Source organism: Pan troglodytes, chromosome 10, assembly GCF_028858775.2.
Source record: "Pan troglodytes isolate AG18354 chromosome 10, NHGRI_mPanTro3-v2.0_pri, whole genome shotgun sequence".
In the NCBI taxonomy this organism is placed as follows: Eukaryota; Metazoa; Chordata; class Mammalia; order Primates; family Hominidae; genus Pan; species Pan troglodytes.
Window position 1 is genome coordinate 97,810,326 of NC_072408.2, and position 22,254 is coordinate 97,832,579.

A 22,254-nucleotide genomic window follows, 5' to 3' on the forward strand; every position below is an offset into this window, starting at 1 on the left:
CCTCTTTTTTCTCTATAAATTACCCAATCTTGGGTATGTCTTTATCAGCAGTATGAAAATGGATTAATACATACAGTATTGCCTCTAAATTTGTTTCTATGTCTATCTTCCTGTGCTAGGCAGAAATATTCATGAGAACAGTAGTTATTTGAAACTAAGTTTTGTGTCTACAGAACTTGGAATACAGAGACACTCTATATTCACTCAACCTTTGCAGTGGGAACTCTCTATTTTTTTCTATACTCCCTAACTATGCCATTCTCTGTGTATATAAAAGTATTCCAGTGTGAGTCCTCTTGAGTACCTCCAAGGTTGACAGTGACACATTTGAACAAGAAATACAGACATATTATAGAATCACATGTAGCACTAAGAATTCCTTCTCATTAACTAAAAGGCTCTGGTTTCATCTGCAGGCCATGCAACATGGTGTCTGATGTTGTGCAATATTTTCCTCTCTCTGTTGCTTCTTAGGATTGAGTGAGAAGAAGCCTGTTTTTAAATAAATAAACAGCCAAGAATCTGAACAGGCTGGCTTCAAACCTGCTATGTAACAGCTTTGTGATGTCTGGCAAGTTACTATCCCCTTTGAATTATGGTTTTCTCCATGATAATGAGAAGAGTAATATTAACACTCTCACAGGGAGGTTTTAATAATCCAATGAGATAATGTGAAGTGCTGAGCATATAGGCCACAGATAGTATATGCTCAATTAGTGCAAAATATTATTACTATTACCATCATCTTCATCCTCATCATCTCTTATCCCCTTGAACTGCTGTGGCCTAATCTCAGAGGCAAAGATTTTATCCTGCTCATCAATTACTCTCTGTTCTACAAATACATTCCACCACCAGGTTTCGAGTAATGATACACAATATTTTCATCCCAAATCTTTGGTTATTTGATCATTTTTATGAGACCAAAGCTGAATTATTAAAACTGCTTTATATTTGAATATAAAATCTATGTATAAATATGCTTCAAACCTAGCCTATTCCAAAAATTTTTCTTGGGTCATGTCATGTGGTTTCCCTGTAGAGTTGAAGCTGTGCAGTTTTGAGGATGACAAAGTGGACTCAATTGTAATTCTGCTTTGAGGTACCTGACCTTCATTTGTGTGTGGCCCCAGAACCCCTGTGAATTCAGGCTCCTGGGGAGAAGAGCCATCAATCAGCCTGGGAGTAGATTCCTCCTCCTCTTCCTCTTCCTGGGCCTTCTCAGGCTGTGGGGGTGGAGTGAGGAGCTCTCTGTTCCCTGAAGGCATCACTGTGGCTATTTCAATCTGAAAAAAAAAAAAAAAAAAGAGAATTTCTTCAGGCCAACTTCTCAGTCACTCTGTGTGGCAGTGACACAAATTTAAAATGTACCCATATTTGCCACAAGAGGACACTCATGTTCTAAAGTTCAATAGTTTGACCATCCTGCTTGCTTGGAGGAACACATGGTTCTAGTAACTGTTGTTTTTAATTAGTTTTGTTTCTCAAATCTTAGAAGTTGTTTCCAATGCCTTTTTTTTTTTTTTTTTGGTCTTCTTGTTCTTTAATATCGTATATGTTTGTTCATTTCATAGGTTTAAAAAAAAGCTCATTTATTGTTTTCTAATAATAAGTAGCATTATAAGAATGCATCAATGTTGTGAAAGCTTCACATTAATTCAGAAGTGTACAGAGTAAATTCAAAACTCCCCTTTACCATCCAGCTCTCATTCTACTCCCCTTGAAGGTAATAACTGAGCAGAAATTGATACATATTATCTTGTCCTTTCAATCCTTGATTTCCTAGGTTCAAATATTCTGTTCCTTACCAATGACTTATACTGTCTCTAATGGCATTTTACTGAAAAGTATCCTTTATACTAAAATAAAATATATAGTGACATAAAAACTATGATTTGATTGTGATATGCCATTTCTCATGTGTTTTCAATATTATTAAAATAACAAATATTGTAATGATATCTAGGTATGTTAAAATGGACTTCTTTGAGAACTTTGACACTAGGAGGCAGTTATAAAATTACAAAATTATTCAAAGGTTTTTTTTATATTATATTTTAGATTACAACTGCTTTGCTCTTATCTAACTTGTACATTTTAAGTAATAGAGTCACTGCTTTTAAGAATACTGTTTGGATTTAGGAGAAATCTTCTCTTTCAGATTTCTTCCCTTGTCTGAATGTCTATTTCTTTGTGGTACTTAGTAAATGTCTACTTCTCTGACGGTCTCGTAAGCTTGGGCTGAAAATTTGCTCCAGGCAATTGGGATGGCGGCATCCAGGACCCACTTTTTGTGGCCCAGTGTCCTTGTGGTATCCCCAGAAATCCCAGATTTTCCCTTAACCACACCAATATGGCCTTTTGCTTTTTTCTACCCTTCTTTATTTGCTTTCATTAAGAAAGTAAAGAAACACATTAATTATTTCTGGATTACTTAATACCAAATGATGTGCAAACTATTCCTTTCATCTATAACACAGGTATATTTTCAGACCGGATATTTTCTAGGTGTTTGAGTAACCAAAAAATTTTAGGAATACACTTATGATTTAATATCACTTATAATAGATTTAAAAGCATTGCAAATCACAAATGAAAATTATTCTTTTTAAGGAACACTAAACTTTCTTTTATCAGTTTGTATTTCTGAATTGTGCATCCTTCTGTGCTTCCATAGAGTCTCCCTATTTCAGCCTTTTCTGTGCTGTATTACATTGGTTCCATTTGTTTTCTGCATATCCAAGCCTGCTGGATGGTAAAGTATGTCATGTCTTTTATCTGTGTACCTCTAGGCTGTAAGCATAATAGGCAATCAGCAAGTACTTATTGAAGTATAATTTTTTCCAACTTTGCTTGTCCAAAATATATCTAATTCACAGCTCTATGTTTAGAGATTTTCTGAGACAAATCAGTGAATGTGCTAATACTTACTTTAAATTATTTAAAGCATGAAATCAAAACAAAAACAGATTATACTGTCTTTGATACTTTAGGAGCAATACATGAAGATACAATAAAGCTTGACCAGAAAGCTCCAGCTGAGAAGTTTGGGCACATTTTCTTAAACAGAAAGACATACGGTTTCCATCTGTAGGTCAGAATAAGTCAGATTCAGAAGGAATGGATTTGTAGAGAGACCAAAAGGAGGCTCCAGGAAGAGCGGAAATTGAGACAGATGTTTCATGGAATGGAGGCAGCCTAAAGGGAGAAACAAATTCCAGACACGTTGCCTTGAATCTTAGCTTTATAAGAAAAATGTTTGCACATACTTTTTACAGATAATTGTTTTTCCACTGATTTGATGTGAAGCTGTAAGATCTCACTTGTCATCCAATATAATGAGGCAAAACAGCTTTTCGTGTTTATCAAAAATTGTTTTGTTCATGCTTCCTTGCAAATAAAACATAAATGCAATACAACTTTGAAAACCAAGAAAAAGGAATGCCTTTTCACGTCAGCAAAATTGAAGAACCTCAAAATACTATGCCTGGAGAGACTTTTGTTTTGTAGACACATTTATTTTCACCATTAAATAGAAGAGATTTAGGCATCTTTTCCCCCTCCTCAACCATCTTCATACTGTGATATGAAGTTATGAGGCAATGCACATATGCACAAAAAATAGTCCAGGGAAACAAGACCACCTGGCCTTCTGTGTGGCAGACTTGTATGCTTATGTTGCAGAAAACTAAATTTGAACGTAAACACGAATGACCAGAAAAAAATCCCTGCCCTTTTTCTCAAGCTACAATTAGTAATACTTGAATGTAAACATAATTGAGCCTCTTCTACAAATATTCATAAATTCTTTCAGCTTTATGCTCTATTCTTTTTTATTTGACTGCTTGTTTTACTCTGACTTGCTTCTTCCTGAATTAACTTTTAAATCTGTTCATTATATTTCCCTAAAGTTTAAAAATATAATACAAATGGTCATTACTACCTATGACTTTGATTTCAGTCAAAGTCACTGCACTTGTGTGTCTTCTTAACATAGTACCAGCAGGGTACATCTTTGAGTTGACTGGTTTGCAGTAAGTTATCTATTTTTATTCTCTTCTGTACCTGGTCTTAGAACTGTAGATAACTTATATCATGGTAGCCTTTGCTTAGGGAGTACATTCTGTGTCCATGAAACAGTATATCTATTCCAGAGATGACAAATGGATAGCTCACAGTGGCCTAGGCTGAGTGAGATATCAGCAGATGTCAGTATGAAGAGATAACTACCAAGAGAAGAAGTACTTAGGCCTGTGCCAGTCTCTGCACCCTGCACAGCCCTGACTCCATGTAAGCAACATATCACCTCAACCCAATCTCAGGGTAAAAGCGGTTGAAGTGACCCTGAAGTGTCTCAGACTAAGTTTCTGCTCCCTGGAGAAATAAAGACTCTCTGCAGAAAATCATCCAATTACATTTATTGTATCAGATTGAACTGGGACTTTTACTAGCAATATTTGTGTTATTATTAAAAATATGACAAAAGATTTAAAACTTTTATTTTCTAATAATCACCATTGTTGTCCACAGAAGATTATCTCTGTAAAAACACTCAGAACCATTTTAAGTGACAATAAGATTTGGTTTACGATAATTTTGATGAAATTCATTTGCCCCTTAGCAGAAAGTGCATTTAAATGATCTATATAATTATATTGCTGCCACTAAGCCTACTTTTTTGTCTTAATTTCTGGGTAAAAATATGAAAAACTGGTGTGTTCAGAAACAGCAATCACACATCTTCCTGATTGCTTCATTATCCGCTGAGTCCTTTTAGTACGTATTTCTTGTTGAACATGTTAATTATACCTGTTTATGAGGATCATAAACCATTTTCTGCCATTCAACATTGTGTTTGAATTAATAAAACTCTTTTTTTAATATTTTAATTTTAGCTAATCTACAGCTAAGTTTCTAATAAGGAAATCAATGATAATGTAATATATGTTATGGGAAAAAATTCTGTTAAGAAATTCAAATAAACCAGATTCGATTCCTACCTTTATGAATGAATAAAAGGATCACCAGGTGAATGTGTGAATTTGTAAATGATGGAAGGTTTGCCAGTCTTTATAATTATCTAAAATGTCTATGTCAAACATTATGCTTAAGTTATGATCAAGTCTTCATTTTATTTGTCAATATTGTTTTCTAAACATCTATCAATATCATTACTTTCACTCCCTCTCTGCCATCATCACCATTATCTAAATTACTACCCTCTCTTAGCTGGAATACAGCAATAGACTACTGATATAAAGTTAGGATGTCCTCTAGTGTAGATGTAGTAAGAATGGAATCTTTTAAAAACAGCTTTATGGAGATATAATTCATATATTATACAGTTCATCTTTTAAAGTATACAGTCCAATGTTTTTTAGTATGTTGACAGTTACGCAACTATCACCCAATTTTATAGCATTTTCATCACCCAAGAAAAAAACTCTACAACCATTAACAGCCATTTCCAACTTCTCTCTTCTCATCCTCTCTCCTTCCCCTCTCCAACCTCCTGGCCCCAGGCAATCACTTACCAACTTTTTGTGGTTGTACTTTTGCCTAATATTTGTATTAGGCAAATAATTTCTGTATTTGCCTATTCTGGACTTTTCTTTTCTCTCCTCTTTAACTGTAATTATGTATCTTTCAACCTACATTTCCCCATTTCCCTCTTCTGCCTAACTACCTAAGCCTCTGGTAACCATCATTCCACTCTGTCCTATGCAGTTAACTACTTTAGATTCCACATACACTGAGATCATATGGTATTTATCTTTCTATGCCTGGCTTATTTCACCTAACATAATACTCTCCAAGTTCATCCATGCTATCTCAAATGACAGGAGTTCATTCTTTTTTGTGTCTGAATAGTATTCCATTGTGTGTATATACCACATTGTATTTATCCATCCATCCATTGATGGACACCTAGGTTGATTCTTTGTCTTGGCCTTTGTGAATAGTGCTGCAATAAACATGAGAGTACAGATATATCTTTAACATACTGATACATTTCTTTTGAATATATACCCAGTAGTGGGCTTCCTGGATCTTATGGTAGTTCTATTTGTAATTTTTTAAGGAACCTTCACATTGTTTTTCATAGTGATTGTACTGATTTACATTCCCAACAAAGTATGCAAGGGTTCCCTTTTCTCCACAAACTCACCAACACTTACATTTTATCTTTTAGTAGCCATGTAGTCAATGTGAGGTATGCATTTGTCATCTCCGGAATAGAGATACTGTTTCATGGACACAAAATATACTCCCTAAGCAAAGGCTACCATGAGATAAGTCATCTACAGTTCTAACTACTAACAGTTCTAATATCACCAAGCGGTGAGTACCATTGGACCCCTTTAGCTTGCTATTCTGTCCTATTTTTCCTTAGAATTCGGAGGCTAAACACCGGGCACCTGTTGGCCAGTTAAAAGCAACTAGTGCGGCTGCCAGACTAAAGACATGGGTGTCAGGCTTTCTGGGAAAGGGCTCTTTAACAACTCTTCGGAGTTGAGAGCGTTGGTTTGCTTGAAACCAGCTTCTGCTTTTCTTGTACTTCCGGGCTGAGCTGAGGGTTGACAGAGAGGAAAGCCATTCAGCTCCGGGGTCCCAACAAAATGTTGGTTGACCCTGCAGCCATGTGAGGAACTCTCAAAGTCACGTCGCCCAAGTGAGACTCGCCCATCTATTCTATGTATCCTGACCCTTGACTCCTGGGTACTAATGCCTGTCAGACAAACTTCCTCCTACATCTCTTCTCTGAGGCTAGTCCTGCTTCTAAAAACCACTCCATCTCTGGTGCTTTTCTATTTTTTCCTATAAGAATGATTTCTAGCATAAATTTTGGGACTTTGTTCCTTTCTTTAGGCACTCAGGCTCACCAATCAGAAAAACATAATTTTTGCCCAAAGCCCCATTGGAGGGGGTTACTATCTGGAATTTTAGGATCCCTCCTCAGACAAGCAGACCTAACAAAAGCTATTCCTAAAGCTAGGATATGGGGAGCCTCAGAAATGATATCCTTCCTATTCATATGATGAGAAGTGAGGACAAAAGGCATCACTCTTCCAACCCTGGAGATCCCATCCCTCCCTCAGGGTATGGCCCTCCACTTCATTTTTGGGGCATAACATCTTCATAGTACAGGGGTAAGGTCCCAATACTAACAGGAAAACGCTTAGGACTCTAACATATTTTTGAGAATGCATTGGTAAGGACCACTAAATCTGACCTTCCTTGGTCCTCTTTGTGGTCTAAGAGGAAAACTGGTGTTTCTGCTGCTGCATTGGTGAGTGCAACTATTCCAATCAGCAGGGTCCAGGGACCACTGTGGGTTCTTGGGTTGGTGGTGGGGGGAACAAACAAACCAAAACCACAGGCGGTTTTTTCTTTCAAATGGGAAACATTCAGGCATCAACAGGCTCACTCTTAAAATGCATCCTAAGCCATTGAGACCAATTTGACCCACAAACTCTGAAAAAGATGTGGCTCATTTTTTTTCTGCACTATGGCCTGGCCCCAATATTCTCTCTGTGATGGGGAAAAATGGCCACCTGAGGGAAGTATAAATTATAATACTATCCTGCAGCTTGATCTTTTCTGTAAGAGGAAAGGCAAATGGAGTGAAATATCTTATGTTCAAGCTTTCTTTTCACTGAAGGAGAATCCACAACTATGCAAAGCTTGCAATTTACATCTCACAGGAGGACCTCTCAGCTTACCTCCATATCCTAACCTTCATACAGCTCCCCTTCATATTAATAAGCCTCCTCTAATCTCCTCCACCCAGAAGGAAACAAGCAAAGAAATCTCCAGGGGACCACAAAAACCCCCGGGCTATCGGTTATGTCCCCTTCAAGCTGTAGGGGGAGGGGAATTTGGCCCAACCCAGGTACATGTCCCCCTCTCCCTCTCTGATTTAAAGCAGATCAAAGTAGACCTGGGGAAGTGTTCAGATGATCCTGATAGGTATATAGATGTCCTACGGGGTCTAGGGCAAACCTTCAACCTCACTTGGAGAGAAGTCATGCTATTGTTAGATCAAACCCTGGCTTTTAATGAAAAGAATGTGGCTTTAGCTGCAGCCTGAGAGTTTGGAGATACCTGGAAAGGGACAAATTCCTTACTGGTCAGCAAGCTGTCCCCAGTATGGATCCCCACTGGGACCTCGACCCAGATCATGGGGACTGGAGTCATAAACATCTGCTGACCTGTGTTCTAGAAGGACTAAGGAGAATTAGGAAAAAGCCCATGAATTATTCAATGATGTCCACCATAACTCAGGGAAAGGAAGAAAATCCTTCTGCCTTCCTCAAGTGACTATGGGAGGCCTTAAGAAAATATACTCCCCTGTCATCCAACTCCCTCAAAAGTCAATTGATCCTGAAAGATAAGTTTATTACCCAATCAGCCACAGATATGAGGAGAAAGCTCCAAAAGCGAGCCCTGGGCCCAGAACAAAATCTGGAGGCATTATTAAACCTGGCAACCTTGGTGTTCTGTAATAGGGACCAAGAGGAACAGGCTGAAAAGGAAAAGCGATATCAGAGAAAAGCCACAGCCTTAGTCATGGCTCTCAGACAAACAAACCTTGGTGGTTCAGAGGACAGAAAATGGAGCAGGCCAATCACCCGGTAGGGCTTGTTATCTGTGTGATTTGCAAGGACACTTTACAAAAGATTGTCCAACGAGAAACAAGCTGCCCCCTTGCCCATGTCCATTATGCCAAGGCAATCACTGGAAGGTGCACTGCCCTAGAGGACAAAGGTTCTCTGGGCCAGAAGTCCCTAACTAGATGATCCAATGACAGGACTGAGGGTGTCTGGGGCAAGCACCAGCTCATGTCATCACCCTCACTGAGCCCTGGGTAAGTTTAACCATTGAAGGCCAGGAAATTAACTTCCTCCTGGACACTGGTGTGGCTTTCTCAGTGTTAATCTCCTGTCCCACACAGCTGTCCTCAATGTCCGTTACCATCTGAGGAATCCTGGGACAGCCTGTAACCAGGTATTTCTCCCACCTCCTCATTTGTAATTGGCAGAATTTGCTCTTTTCACTTGCCTTTCTTGTTATGCCTGAAAGTCTCACACCCTTATTAGGGAGGGACATATTAGCCAAAATTGGAGCTATTATCTATATGAATATGGGGAACAAGTTACCCATTTGTTGTCCCCTGCTTGAGGAAGGAATCAACCCTGAAGTCTGGGTATTGGAAGGACAATTCGGAGGGGCAAAAAATGCCTGCCCAGTCCAAATCAGGCTAAAAGACCCCACCACTCTTCTTATCAAAGGCAATATCCCTTAAGGCCTGAAGCTCACAAAGGATTACAGGATATTGTTAGACATTTAAAAGCTCAAGGCTTAGTAAGAAAATGCAGCAGTCCCTGCAACACCCCAATTCTAGGAGTATAAAAACCAAATGGTCAGTAGAGACTAGTGCAAAATCTTAGACTCATCAATGAGACAGTAATTCCTCTATATCCAATTGTATCCAACCCCTATACTCTGCGCTCTCAAATACCAGAGGAAGCAGAATGGTAGGAAGCAGGATAGTTGTCCAGAAACATTGCAAACTTTCATTTGTCCTCTATGAACCCTATTTAATAACCATATAAACAAGCTGGGGCCAGCCTGTTGGAAGATGAGAGAGCACACGGTGGAGGGGAGGGGAAAGCCACTTCAGCTGAGGCCAAACTAGTCCAGCCGGCACTGTACCAACCTAGCATATACCTGAGTCAACCCAGTGCAAACCAGCAGCACATCGGAACCCATATATCTGAACTACAGGACTATGAGCTGAATAAATGGTTGTTTTAAGTAACCAAAATTTGGGATTGCTTGTTACACAGCAAAAGCTAACTGATACAGTTTTTTATATTGTATCTGTGAGTATTTGATTAATCTCTCTCTCCCCATGAGGATAAATACTACATATTTCTTTTTTTTCCCCATTATACTCCCAGCTGCTACTCCGGTATGCCTAGCAATTATTAGGCCTCCTGAAAAATACAGTTGAATCAGTATGGGTAAATCATGGCAATTTTTGATACATTAAATGATTGTTTTGTGTATAAGAGTAAGAAAATATTATAAAATGGTTAAAGTTGCATGAGAGTGACAGAGCAGGAGTATCACCATCTTGGACAAGCACTGTCATTTTAAAATTTACCTTGATCAAAAATGCCTAAATTCAAAGGGTATCAACCTAAAGGCTAAGGTCAGCATAACCATAAACCACAAATAACATCTCTGACCAGAAACATTCCAAACCTCTCCCCAACCACAGACATGCTAGCCCTGAGATAACCTCCCCTCTGCCCAGAGACATTCCAACCACACCATCAAATTTCCCCCACACAGAAACATTCCAAGCTTGTGATGGGCCCTGTCACCCTAAAACCAATATATACTCTTAGTCTGTAAGGGAGAATACTCCTGACCAAAATTGGCCAGAAGCCCCTCTCAGGTTTATTTCTCTAAAATAAACCTGTCTTTGATTGTTAGACCACATTTCATGTGTCTTTCTTATTTATCTCACAGGGAAAGCAGGTATGAAAATACATTAGCTATGGCTCAGACATCTCCATGTCTGCCTATGGACCTTCATTATACATGCTAACATATTATGAAAGGAAACTAAAGAAGATGTGCTTCAACTTTTTTAGATGAAACTAGCTTTGAATCTATTGCTGAGCCAAGAATTTTAGCTAGATATGCTCTATATTTGAGAGAAAGATGGAAAAATTATACACCTAGTGGTAGAACCACTCCATTGCACAACTCTGAGAAGCACTATCTATGTGGTATTCTATGTGAATGGTTCTTCCTAGATGTGTACAATGTAATAGCCTTACCTGAGTACATATTAACTCTAAGTGAACAGTCAACCAGTCTTCACACCTAGGTTTCTCTTTTCTTTCTCTATAGCCTCTTTATCTCGGTCACACTCCTTACAATTTTGACTTAAAACCCCAATTTAGTCAGGGAAGGATAATTTTTTATTAATCTTTCCTTTGCCTGTATGTGCAAATGGGAAATAAGGATAGTCCAGGAAATCCTTGAAGAAAGAGAAAGTAAAAACATGTATACACTGAGATCCTTATTGATTCATTGATATTTATGAGGATACCATTGTTCCTATTATAACAGGAAAAACAAGGCATATTTTAGTGTAGATACACCTAAGGCCAGAGATAGTCATATTAAGGTCCCCTTGCCAAGCAATTGAAGTTACTTTCACTTGTTCTCATCATGGAAAAGTGATATTTAAAATGCCCAATGAGAGGACATAATTCTTCTGAAGCCATTAGGAGCAGCTTCCTTATTCTTGACTCTAGCTGATTAGTGATGATGATATAGCTAAAGAAAAGAAAGTAAGCTAAGGAGGTAGCCTAGAAAAACTGTGTTCAGAGAGGAATGGTTTGTTATTATGGTCAGGACTGTTTGGAGGAGGGAAATATTAAATTTGTTGAAAATGAACAATTCAGTCCAGTAAAGAGATTATATCTGACATGGAGAAGAAAGGTTTCATTGGATCTCATCATGGGCTAGATGAAATGTTCTCCAATTATGAAAATAACTAGCATGAATTCTGTACTCAGCCAAGTATATTTCTGCTTAAATCATCTACAAAAATGTTAAAAATTGCTCACTTTATACAACTGGGAAATGAATAATAAAGCAAAAGTTGAAAATGTCTATATTATGGCAAGTCACATTAGTAGCTGTAACAAACAAGTCCAAAATCCCAGTGGTTTAACACAATAAGAGATTCTATCTTGCTGACATGACTATCTAATGCAGGTAAACAAGTTTATGACTTTCCTCTATGTAGTTACTCAGAGATCCAAGTTTCTTTCTTGCTAGGACTTCACCATTTTCAGCTTGAGACTTCAAGGTCCACTGGTATTGTCTATCCATTGACAGATTAAGGGAAGAGAACTAGCCACATGAGCCAACTTAGAAAAAGTAAACAATGTGTTTTAGCTAAGTGCCCAGAAGGAAAATGAAACAGCTGAATGCATGGAATTGTCTCACCCATCATGTAGATATAGGTTAAAGTTTCATTCTGACACAATACTTATTTCTCATAAAAGTAAGAAAAATTATAATGAACACTGATTGTAGTTTGCAAACCTCCTATATCAATGTTAAATAAAAGTTTTCATACTTGTCAATTTTAAGGGATGACTAATTACAGGTTGATTTATCTAGTACATATCATTGACATTAGAAAAAATAAAAGCATATTTTTGTTGCTTTATCCTCTGATTTCTTTTTTATAAACAACTGTTCTTAGATCTTATTTGTTGTAGTACTTACTGAAATATAATATCACCAAATTTGTGTAAATTCACTATTATTTCCATTTATTTATTGTTAAATCTCAGTTTTTACTAACTGAAGTCAAAATTAACAAAGTTATGTAATGAATGAATATTTGCAAGTCAAATATCAAAATAGTTAATGGCCTTTTGATTACACCAAATATCATAAAATCGTATTTTGTATTGACTTGCTAGGATATCAAGTTTAGAACATGTAAATGCTTTTTTTAAAAATCTATCCCAATGTATATTTTTCATAGATTCATAACTCTAAAAGATAATGCTTATTCATACACAATGCAATGTTTAAGTGAAAAATTCCATGCCAAAGAAATAAGAGCTGATTTTAAAGTTTCATTTAATCATACCGTCTAGTCTTTGTCTCTTTGGGGACTTTAGTATTTTTTCTTTGCTCACATACTTCTCTTCTTACTTCCTTTCTTATTGTCAGAAAATGGCAATATTCCATTTTTAGTCACCAGAAAGAGTTTCTACTTCAGCTTTATCCCAGTTTATTCAAGACTCCATTCACCATCATCTCCTTAGGCTCCAGAAACTTAATAAGTTTCTTAAAATGTGTCATCTAGTTCTAATTAAATGTCTCCAAATAATATTGGTAGGGAACTTTGGCAAACACTTTAGATACATTATCTAATAGCAAAGTCAGTTCATATTCCCTACCCCCTTATTGCACTTGTTCCCCATGTAAGGATGCCAGAAAGACAATTTAGGCAATTTAATGTAGGCTGAAATCAGTAATCTCATGAGGATGGGAGGAGGGGAGCGAGTCAGTCACAGTAATTGAAAACAAAGAAGTTGGACTGAAAACGAAGATATTTGGAACCTTCAGAACTCTAGCTCTTTATTTCTGATGGAGTAATTTAGTATTTTTTATTCAGTTTCAATCTTTCTCAGTGTAACACAAAGCAAATTGTTTCTTCTAACACAGCCTTTATTGAGGCATAAATCCATGCCTTTTAATTTGTAGAACTTCTTTGGATAAAACTAGTATTTATACATAATGACAATGACAATGATGATGCACATATTGCCACAGGGTAACTACACACATTTTGTATAAGAAAAAAATGTGTATTTACAAAGGATATCCCAGAGAGGACCAGCTAACCGCCAATTGCCTTTGAAAAGGATAATCATTACATGTTAATTTTTTATTACTGTCCAGTATCACTGGCAAATTCTTGCAAATTTTACTAACTTAGAAACCTGACTTTATCTCCTGGGGCAAAATTATCTTAAACAAGTTCAAAGACCACATTAAACCTAAAGGTTAACCTTCATCCTCTTAGTGCCACCACATTCTCTGTAGGTAGTCCCACTTGGGAAGCTAATTATAGTCAAAAGATTGTTGATGACCATAGAACAAGTACAAAGGATAAATCAGCTCCATAATAACATAAGGCAAAAGAAGGACTCTTTTCCAAGGGATCGAACTCTTTAAATATATTAACTCTCATGAGTTTTTGCAGTCATTAGCATGATAAAAAAACACCCTGCCAAAAGATGACTGCTGAATAGTGATTTATTGGACTTGACAACATTACCCTCTGGGATATTCTTTTTTTCTCTCTACTTCCAAAATTTACTGATCCTCTTCAATGTCCATTCTATCCTTTTATACATTACAGATTCAGTGTATTTATCGTAGAATAAACTATTTTATCTTAAATGGCCTAGATTTAATTTCTTTCAATTTTATGTCTTTAATCAGAGTTTTGATATTATAACTCTAGAGAGAACACGCTGAAAAAAAGATTTTATCCAGTCTCAATATTTTTTAGATATATTTCTTTGTTCTTCTCAAACGTGTCAAGGAATGGAGTATATAATATATATTTGCATACATGCTATTTAACTCTTTAAAGCCCACATTGAATATTAGCAAGGAGATATTCATGCCTATATGTGTACACATTAACCAACAAAGGGTAAGTTTCTCTGTCCCTGGAAAACTCAAGACAGGGTTTACTAGAATTTGCCCTAGGAGTGAGAATGAGAAACGTGGAATTAGGGAAGATCCAATGAAAATTATGCATATTAATGGAGGGCTAGGCAGGACAATAACAAGTGAAGTCCCAATTCTGGCTTAGAAATTAGTCTGATGGGACAACATATCCAATTAAGAATATCCAACTCAGAAATGTGAAGATTTCCAAAATGTTTTGGACAGTGTTACTTTTAGCAGATTCATAAGTTACTGATTTATGAAATGTAGTGAACTATGCCTGAAAATGAAGGTGTGGAACAGAAAGAAAATAAAAAATAACTTAAAAAGAAAGTTCTTTTTCTAGACGACACAGTACTAGAGAAGTAAAGAGATAAAATTAAGAAGCATATTAATTTTTTTAAAACAACTGCATGTGACACTGAAAATATAGATGAGGAAAGTCAAACACCAAACCTGGGTCTCATCCACAAATCATTCCAATTTCAGTAGTCCAGGGTATGGCTTAGGCACTGGGATTTTAAAAAGCTCTAGAGCTGATTCAAATATGTGACCAAGGTTGAGAATCACTGCACCAGAGAAGTGACTTATGATGCAGACTCGGATGTAGGAGACAGAAACACTAATTAAGTCTGGAACATTGAACTATTGAACAAAGTCTTGAGGAGAATGTGGTAAGTTTTTTACTAGGCTCCCAGGGGCACAGACTTCAAAAATATCAACAGCAACTTCAGTTTGAAAATATGCTGAGGTTGATTCTTCAGATCAGTAGCCTCCAACCTTTCTGGCATGAGGGACTGGTTTTGTGGAAGACAGTTTATCCACTAGGGATGGTTTCAGGATGAAGCTGTTCTGCCTCAGATCATCAGGCATTAGATTCTCATAAGAAGCAGGCAACTCAGATCCCCTGAATGCACAGTTCACAATACTGTTTGCATTCCTATGAGAATCTAATGCTGCTGCTGATCTGACAGGAGGTGGAGCTCAGGCAGTAATGCTGGCTGGCCTGCCGCTCACCTCCTGCTGTGTGGCCTGGTTCCTGACAGGCCTCACAGCTTGTTAAGAACTGCACAGGCAGGGGATTAGAAATTCCTGCTTCAGGTGACAAAAGCATGGGGAATGGAGAAAACTCTCTGAGAGGTAGACTTCTTGAAATCCATAGCAGGAGGAAAGGGAGAAGCCACTGGGCATATAACATCCAGGCTGGAGAACCCTCTGGCTGAAAATACATGCTCACTAGAGAGTCTGTCATATGATAGAACACATATGCAATGCAGCATCAAGTGCCAGAAAGATAGGTCTTAGCACAAAAAGGGGAATTCAAAGCCTTCAAATATTCAGAAAGAAAGAGAAACTTCAGGTAAGACTGGATGACTGATTCTGCCACCATTGCATATTTACAAACTGTGCCAGAAAACAGAAAGATCTCAAATGTTACTCTGAGAGAAGGAACATTATATTAGGGAGAATTTTCCTAGTTCAATTCTTCTTAAATCATAGGCTCATCAGCATGATCTGGCTTGTTCACGGAGCTCCTTCCGTAGAGTTTCGGATTCCCTAGGTCTGGAGTGGGATCTGAGTATTTGCATTCGTGACTAGCTCCCAGGTGATGCTGATGCTGCCAGTTCAGGGACCACACTTAGAGAAGAAGAGCTCTAATATTAGTCAAATGTGGCATCATAATTTAACTCATGGTGGGGCATTTCTCCAAATTGTGTTTGAGTACACAGGTTACAGACCAGAGTCAAGGGACATAAACTGACCAACATCTGGATGAGGCTAAACCAAGTTGGTTTCCATCTTATGACTTTCTTCTGGAACAATCAAATCTCTTCTTAGATCCTCTGTTGATCCCTTTTCTCACTCCTAAGCTAATTGATGATTGAGAGAAGGAACTGGCCCCAGATGGTTCCCCTTCCCTTTTGCGGATAATTGACTATCAATTGCATACATTTCATTTTGCCCCTGCATGAACAAAGATGTATGGGGGTAGACTTTGTCCTGAGGCTTGTGGCTGGCCAGCATTGCCTGTGACTGATGGCATAGTTTATTTCTGGAGTTTTGTATTAGGAAGCGCTTACTTGCTTCACACTGAAGTCATGCATTAAATTTAGGGGGTACACCTCACCTTTATCAATATAAAATAGAACATTTTGAGCTCTATTTCTGTGTGAATCCCATTTCTCCTTCTCACCTGATCCTGAATTTAGATAGGACATAGTGGGAACAAGTATAGGAGTTCCCTAAAACTTAGCATTACTGCCCAGAAAAACTTTACTATTTTCATGCATCTCTATGAGTTATAATACAAAATGGTTTCAATTTTGATGTATCTATCTGACTCCTGGCTTTGTATTATGTTCCCAACTGTTATTTTTTCTTTGTCTCACTTTCTTAGTTTGTATTTGTCACCTCATAACACATGATCAGTAATATATATAAGATATGATATAGCAGATAATGTAATAGAAAATTATATATAATACATTTATTATGTATAATATTTTGAGATAAAATTATTGTACTAAGATTTATATTTTCATCTTTTTTATGTTAATTTGTGTGCACATTATAGCATTTATTCATGTAAGTAACCTTAAATACTGTTAAGAAAAGGTGATGGATAAATGAGTAAATACTTTATATCTCAGATTAGCTGCCAGATTTAAAACTAATAACAGATTCAAGAACATCATTTCTCAGCATATGTATTTTGTGAGTGAACTCATAAAAACTTACATTCCAATAGATAGCTACAGATCTCGTATACATATATCTTATATGTGTCTTTTTAAACTTCCTCTATTGTGCTGAAAATACTTATAAGACTACTAGACTGAGAATGCCAAGGCACAGGAAGAGATTTGGTCTAATTTGCCTTCCCGAATTCTTAGCTCTCAGCAAAAGATTGGTAAGTGGATCTAATGTGAACCCAAGCACGATGGGGTTAGCCTTCATCATAGCCCAAATCCAATCCGTTCCTTTAAGGCATCTGTGATCATCAGCACATAAGCTTCAGTGGCTTTTAATTGAGTGAGTGATTCAATGGTAAAGTTACTTGCATTTATTAAACATTTGCTATGTACCAGGTTCTATATTAAACAACTAACATGTTTATCTTACTTAATCCTCAAAAGGTATCTTCTAAATAGAAAACTGAGGCCCAGAGAGGTTGTATGACTTGCCCAAGGTTATACAGTTTGTGTGACAGACCTGGCACTTACATCTAGAAGTTTGACTTTAGGCCCTGGGTTATTCAGCATTATGACAAGACTGTCTCCCAATGAGGAGGAAATGGGTGTAGAAATGAGCAACACCCAAAGCCAATAGTTTCTCCCATTATTCTTTAGTGTGTGTGTTAATGGTTATGTGCTCAAGCAGAGCCAAATTGGAAAGGAAACATCTGTACCTATTTATTCACTTAATTTAGGATACCCATTGTACCAGTCAATTCCTATTGAGAAAGCCCAGACCTAGAGCAGATAATATTCAGCTGATAATATTTAAATTACTGGTCTTCCTTGTTTTGTTTTAAAAATAAAACGCATTTGAAATCCAGAATATTTGGACTTTTACTCAAGCACAGAATTAAGGTTTTTATTAAACAAAATGAAATTTTGAATTTATTTGTCTCTCAATTTGTTCTACACAGTTGAATAAATTAATCTTGAAGCTACTCCTCTGTATTACCACTATGGCAACAATTGACTTCTAAAGGCATTAAAAGGCTCTGCACTGTTTGGCCTGAGTTACTAAAGATGTATTTTTATAGGTTTAACATACTGACATATAGATATGTTAAGCACAGTGAAATTCTGCTTTAAACATGAGCCTGGTGCTCACATTTGTTTCCGTGATCTACATTAATTATCTAACAGACCGTAACCATGAATACCTGGCAATGAAGCTGTATCTTACTTTCTATTTTATCTTGAAAATAGATGAGGAAGAAATGTATTTGGCAAAGCTTGCTCAATCCTCATATTCCTGACAAAGCAGCTTTCAGTTCAGAAGGATCATATTACCTCTTGCCCCTTTAAACACTTTGACAGCTAACAGAGATGTTTGAATATTGTGTTAATTGTAATCACTTGGAAATGGCTGTTTTTCTGATTCTTAATAATCAAATCACTTAATTTCAGAGAAAAGAAACCTCAATATTGGACACAGCTCAAAGAAGTAAAGATTAAACAGAAGAAGCAGAAAAAGAATGGGGGCTTTTAGTGCCAAAGTCTCTCTCCTTTAGCATTAAAAGAATGGATTAAATTTTACTTAGAAACTTACTAGATGAAAACTCGGGGCAAAATTCTGTTCTGCAGTTATCCTTATCAAATGGTTACAATATTACCTTATTTCCAGGGTTAGTTATTTGAGTTATCTTATGTTTGTGGTCTCATAAATAATATATAATATAAATATAAAGAAGTCACCGGCAAAGATAATCAGTATTTGTTTTCCCAATGAGCCTACATGATTGTATATTTTTTTTTTTGCTTAAGTTTTTAAGGTTCTTAAATACTATAGCTTAGGATGAGAATTAAATAGTTTAACACTGTTTTTAAAAGAATCTTATGGAAAGTCAATGAGACAACCATATTAAAATCTCATCAGCAAAATTCTTTCCTCCCTTCCTGTAGATCATCTTTAGTAAAGAGAGAGATTAGCTTTTATTTTTCACATACTCTGGAAAAAGATATTTAATTCAGGCTGATTGTGTTAAAGTTTCTTCTTCCAACATAAAGTGTTGAGTATGCAAACCATATGTATGAAACTTTAAAATATACTGTATAAATTGGCCAAAGTAGGGTATATTTTTAAATATAAAGATAAGTATTGCATATCTTTTGCCACCAGAATAGTATAAATATTACTAATATAAGTACTTTGTGTTCACAAAATACAGAGACAATTTCCTAGACTAATTGCCCTTTAATATCAATGCAGTCCTATACCGATTTATTATATTTAGAAAAACTAATGTTAAGATACTTTTTATATATCATTATCTAAAATGTACTTTGATTTCTGGAAGTTGTCTGGAGTTAGCTTGATTCTCCTTAAGCAATTTCTGGTGTTACAGAGCATCAACATATATTCTAAAGTTATTATCTATTTATTTTTTTAAATTTTATTTTTATCTTAAGTTCAGGGGATACATGCACAGGTTTATTATAGGAGTATATTGCTTGGTGCTGAGGCTTGGTTAGTTTGCATTGCACCATATTATAATAAAGACAAATAAAAAGAAACCATTCCTCAAAATTTAATTGATACAACTGCCTTTATTGAGTTCTCTACCATTCCTACAATTTTGCTAAATATAATTTTCATTCCTTTCAAAAATCTTCTAGAGTTTTAAAAAATTCATCATCTGTAACTGCTGTATTTTATGGCACTTCTCTTTACAAGGATGATTTTAAACAATCTAGCCACTTTATCTGTCCATGGAAGAGAATTTGCCTCAATTTTAAGATCACTGGAGGGTAATATCAAGGAAAGCATCTCTCATGCAAGAAATTTTCTATGACCAGTTTTTACTAATATTCCTTTATTCATTGCTGCTGTTATTTACTGATGAATGCATATATCATATCATTCCAGAAAGGATATGGACAGTTTTAAAACAACATATGGTAATACTTTTTAAAAATCTACATAAGTAGTTGAGGTGACAAGAAAATAAAGGTAGGCAAAGTTATATGAAACCAGGGAAGACTGAGACAAAAATTGGGCTCCAGGTTGCTGAGCAGGCAAGCCATAATGACAAGCACACTCAGTTACCAATATAGAACCCAGAAAGTAAGCAACTGTTTTTAGAAGTTGTAACCCATTCTGACACTGAGACCTGAGAGAAATTTTTCTTACACATCCCCACAAAGACCATCGCTTAGTGTCATTGTAAATGCCCTCCATGTCATCATACAGCAAATACAATTAACAGCTCTATAGTACTTTGTAGTATAACATTTCTTGGTGTTTATTGAATACACAGCGGTAGTACAGGAAAAGTAAAAGTAATTATATAAGGCTACATTAATTAATGTAGTAGAGGTGAGGAGCAGTTTATTAATCTGGATGAAGCCAAGAAAATTTTACTGGATGAGTGGATGTTGACATCCTTCTATAGAGCCTCTATACATCTTAATATTGCTACCAAGCACTTTGCTGGAAAAATGCATTACACATAGGTAGGGCTAATGTTGTTCTTAGAAAACAAGTTGAAGCCCCCTCCAAACTAAGCAAAATGAAATATAAATAACTTAAAACTGTAATATGAAAATGGAGACTTCAAATAACCACCTTCATCAAAAAGACTATCTCAGTTTAAAACACTCAAAGAATATCAAGTTTTGAACAATGCAGTTTTCTGATGAACCCTTTAAGGCACATGGAAAAATGTTTTCCTAGACTAGTAAATATGTGATAAATATAAAATTATAGTCCAGAACTTAGATATATGTTGAAGAATGTATACTTACAATTAGAAGTAGTCTTATGCCATTCTTTCTTACCATAATTAGATAACAGAGTCGGTTATCTATAAAGGTTACCTCTAGTTCACATTATCTACCCATAGAAAAAGGCTTTTCTTTTCCTTTTGGGAGTCATAGAGTACTTGGCATTCAGTTCAACTAAAACAAATATCAAGTTAAAAGAACAATTTAGAGCTTGACAGAAAATGGGGGCAGAATAATAGTCTTTTATCACCCTTTTGGAAATTATTTTGTGATATGAGAAGACAGCATCACTATTATGATATATAATTACTAACTGTTTAATCTTAGTCAAGTTCCTTACCTAACTACTCTTTGTCCAAAAATCCTCATCTATTCAATAGGAATAACCATAGCAATTCATAATTTTGTTGTGAGAAATAAATGAGATAATATATGTAATATGACTAGAACAGTACCTAGCACATAATAAATGCTCACTTAAGGTTAGCTGTAGTTTATCAGAAAGCAAAAAGTCTACATTTTGATCATATAGCCTACAACCCATTCCTATTCACAGCACTAGAGTAAAATGAAAGTGCAGTAAAAGCTGCAACCATTTTATGTCACACCAATAAATGTACTTACTGGGTAATATATAGCACTCTGATGGCATTGTTGGGTCTAAAACTTGCTTCTAATATAGTAAACAATGGATCATAGATATTCTAGATCATGAGAAATCACACAAATCATCAGTTTGAAATTATATTACTGAATATAATTTTCAAACACAAATAATTTAATGACCCTTTCTCAACAACTCAGGAGGCAATAAATCTACCACCATCAGTAGAAATCAACAAAGCTCAATTGAGATTCTTCCCCTGGGTTTTGGGGATGGTTTGACTTATTGACCACCTAAATCCCTAGACTCACAAATGCAAATGCAACACTTACAGTGGAATAATTCAAATTTGATTTTCAGATAAAAACCTTTAAGTTGTTCTATCTTGTTTTATTTTTTTCACTGCTGCATAACAAATTGCCATAAACTTAGTAAAGCTATACCCATTTTTTTAGCCCACAGTTTCTGTAGGTCAGAAGTTCAGGCCTGACCTGACTGGCTTCTCTCCCAAGGGTCTCACAAGGTCAAAGTCAAAGTGATGACTAGGGCTGTGGTCTCATGCAGAGCTCAGAGTTCCTTGTGTCTGTAGGCCTGAGGACCACATATGCTTACTGGCCATCAGTTTCTCTCACCATTTACAGGCCTTCTACATTCCTTACCAAATTGGTCCTTCTATCTTTTAAGTCATCAACACACAGTTCACTTTGCTTTGAATCTCTGTCATGCTTCAAATTTTGACTCTGACATCAAGATGCTGATTTAAACATCTCATGAGTTTAGGTCAGGCCCTTTTAGGTGGTCTCCCTTTCTTAAATTCAACTGTGCCATATAGCATAGCCCAATTATAGAAGTGATATCCCCAAATACCCATGATATTAAGGATTATAGAGGGCATGG

General features: G+C 36.3%; 1 protein-coding gene across 1 annotated transcript in view; it reads right to left on the bottom strand.

Moving 5' to 3' along the window:
* EPYC (epiphycan) overlaps positions 1-22,254 on the bottom strand; it is a 41,339-nt gene that overhangs the window by 13,313 nt on the left and 5,772 nt on the right. The window contains exon 3 of the mRNA XM_001134960.3: positions 1,112-1,286. Within this exon, the coding sequence (XP_001134960.3) occupies positions 1,112-1,286 (175 nt within the window). The remainder of the gene's footprint in view (positions 1-1,111; positions 1,287-22,254) is intronic.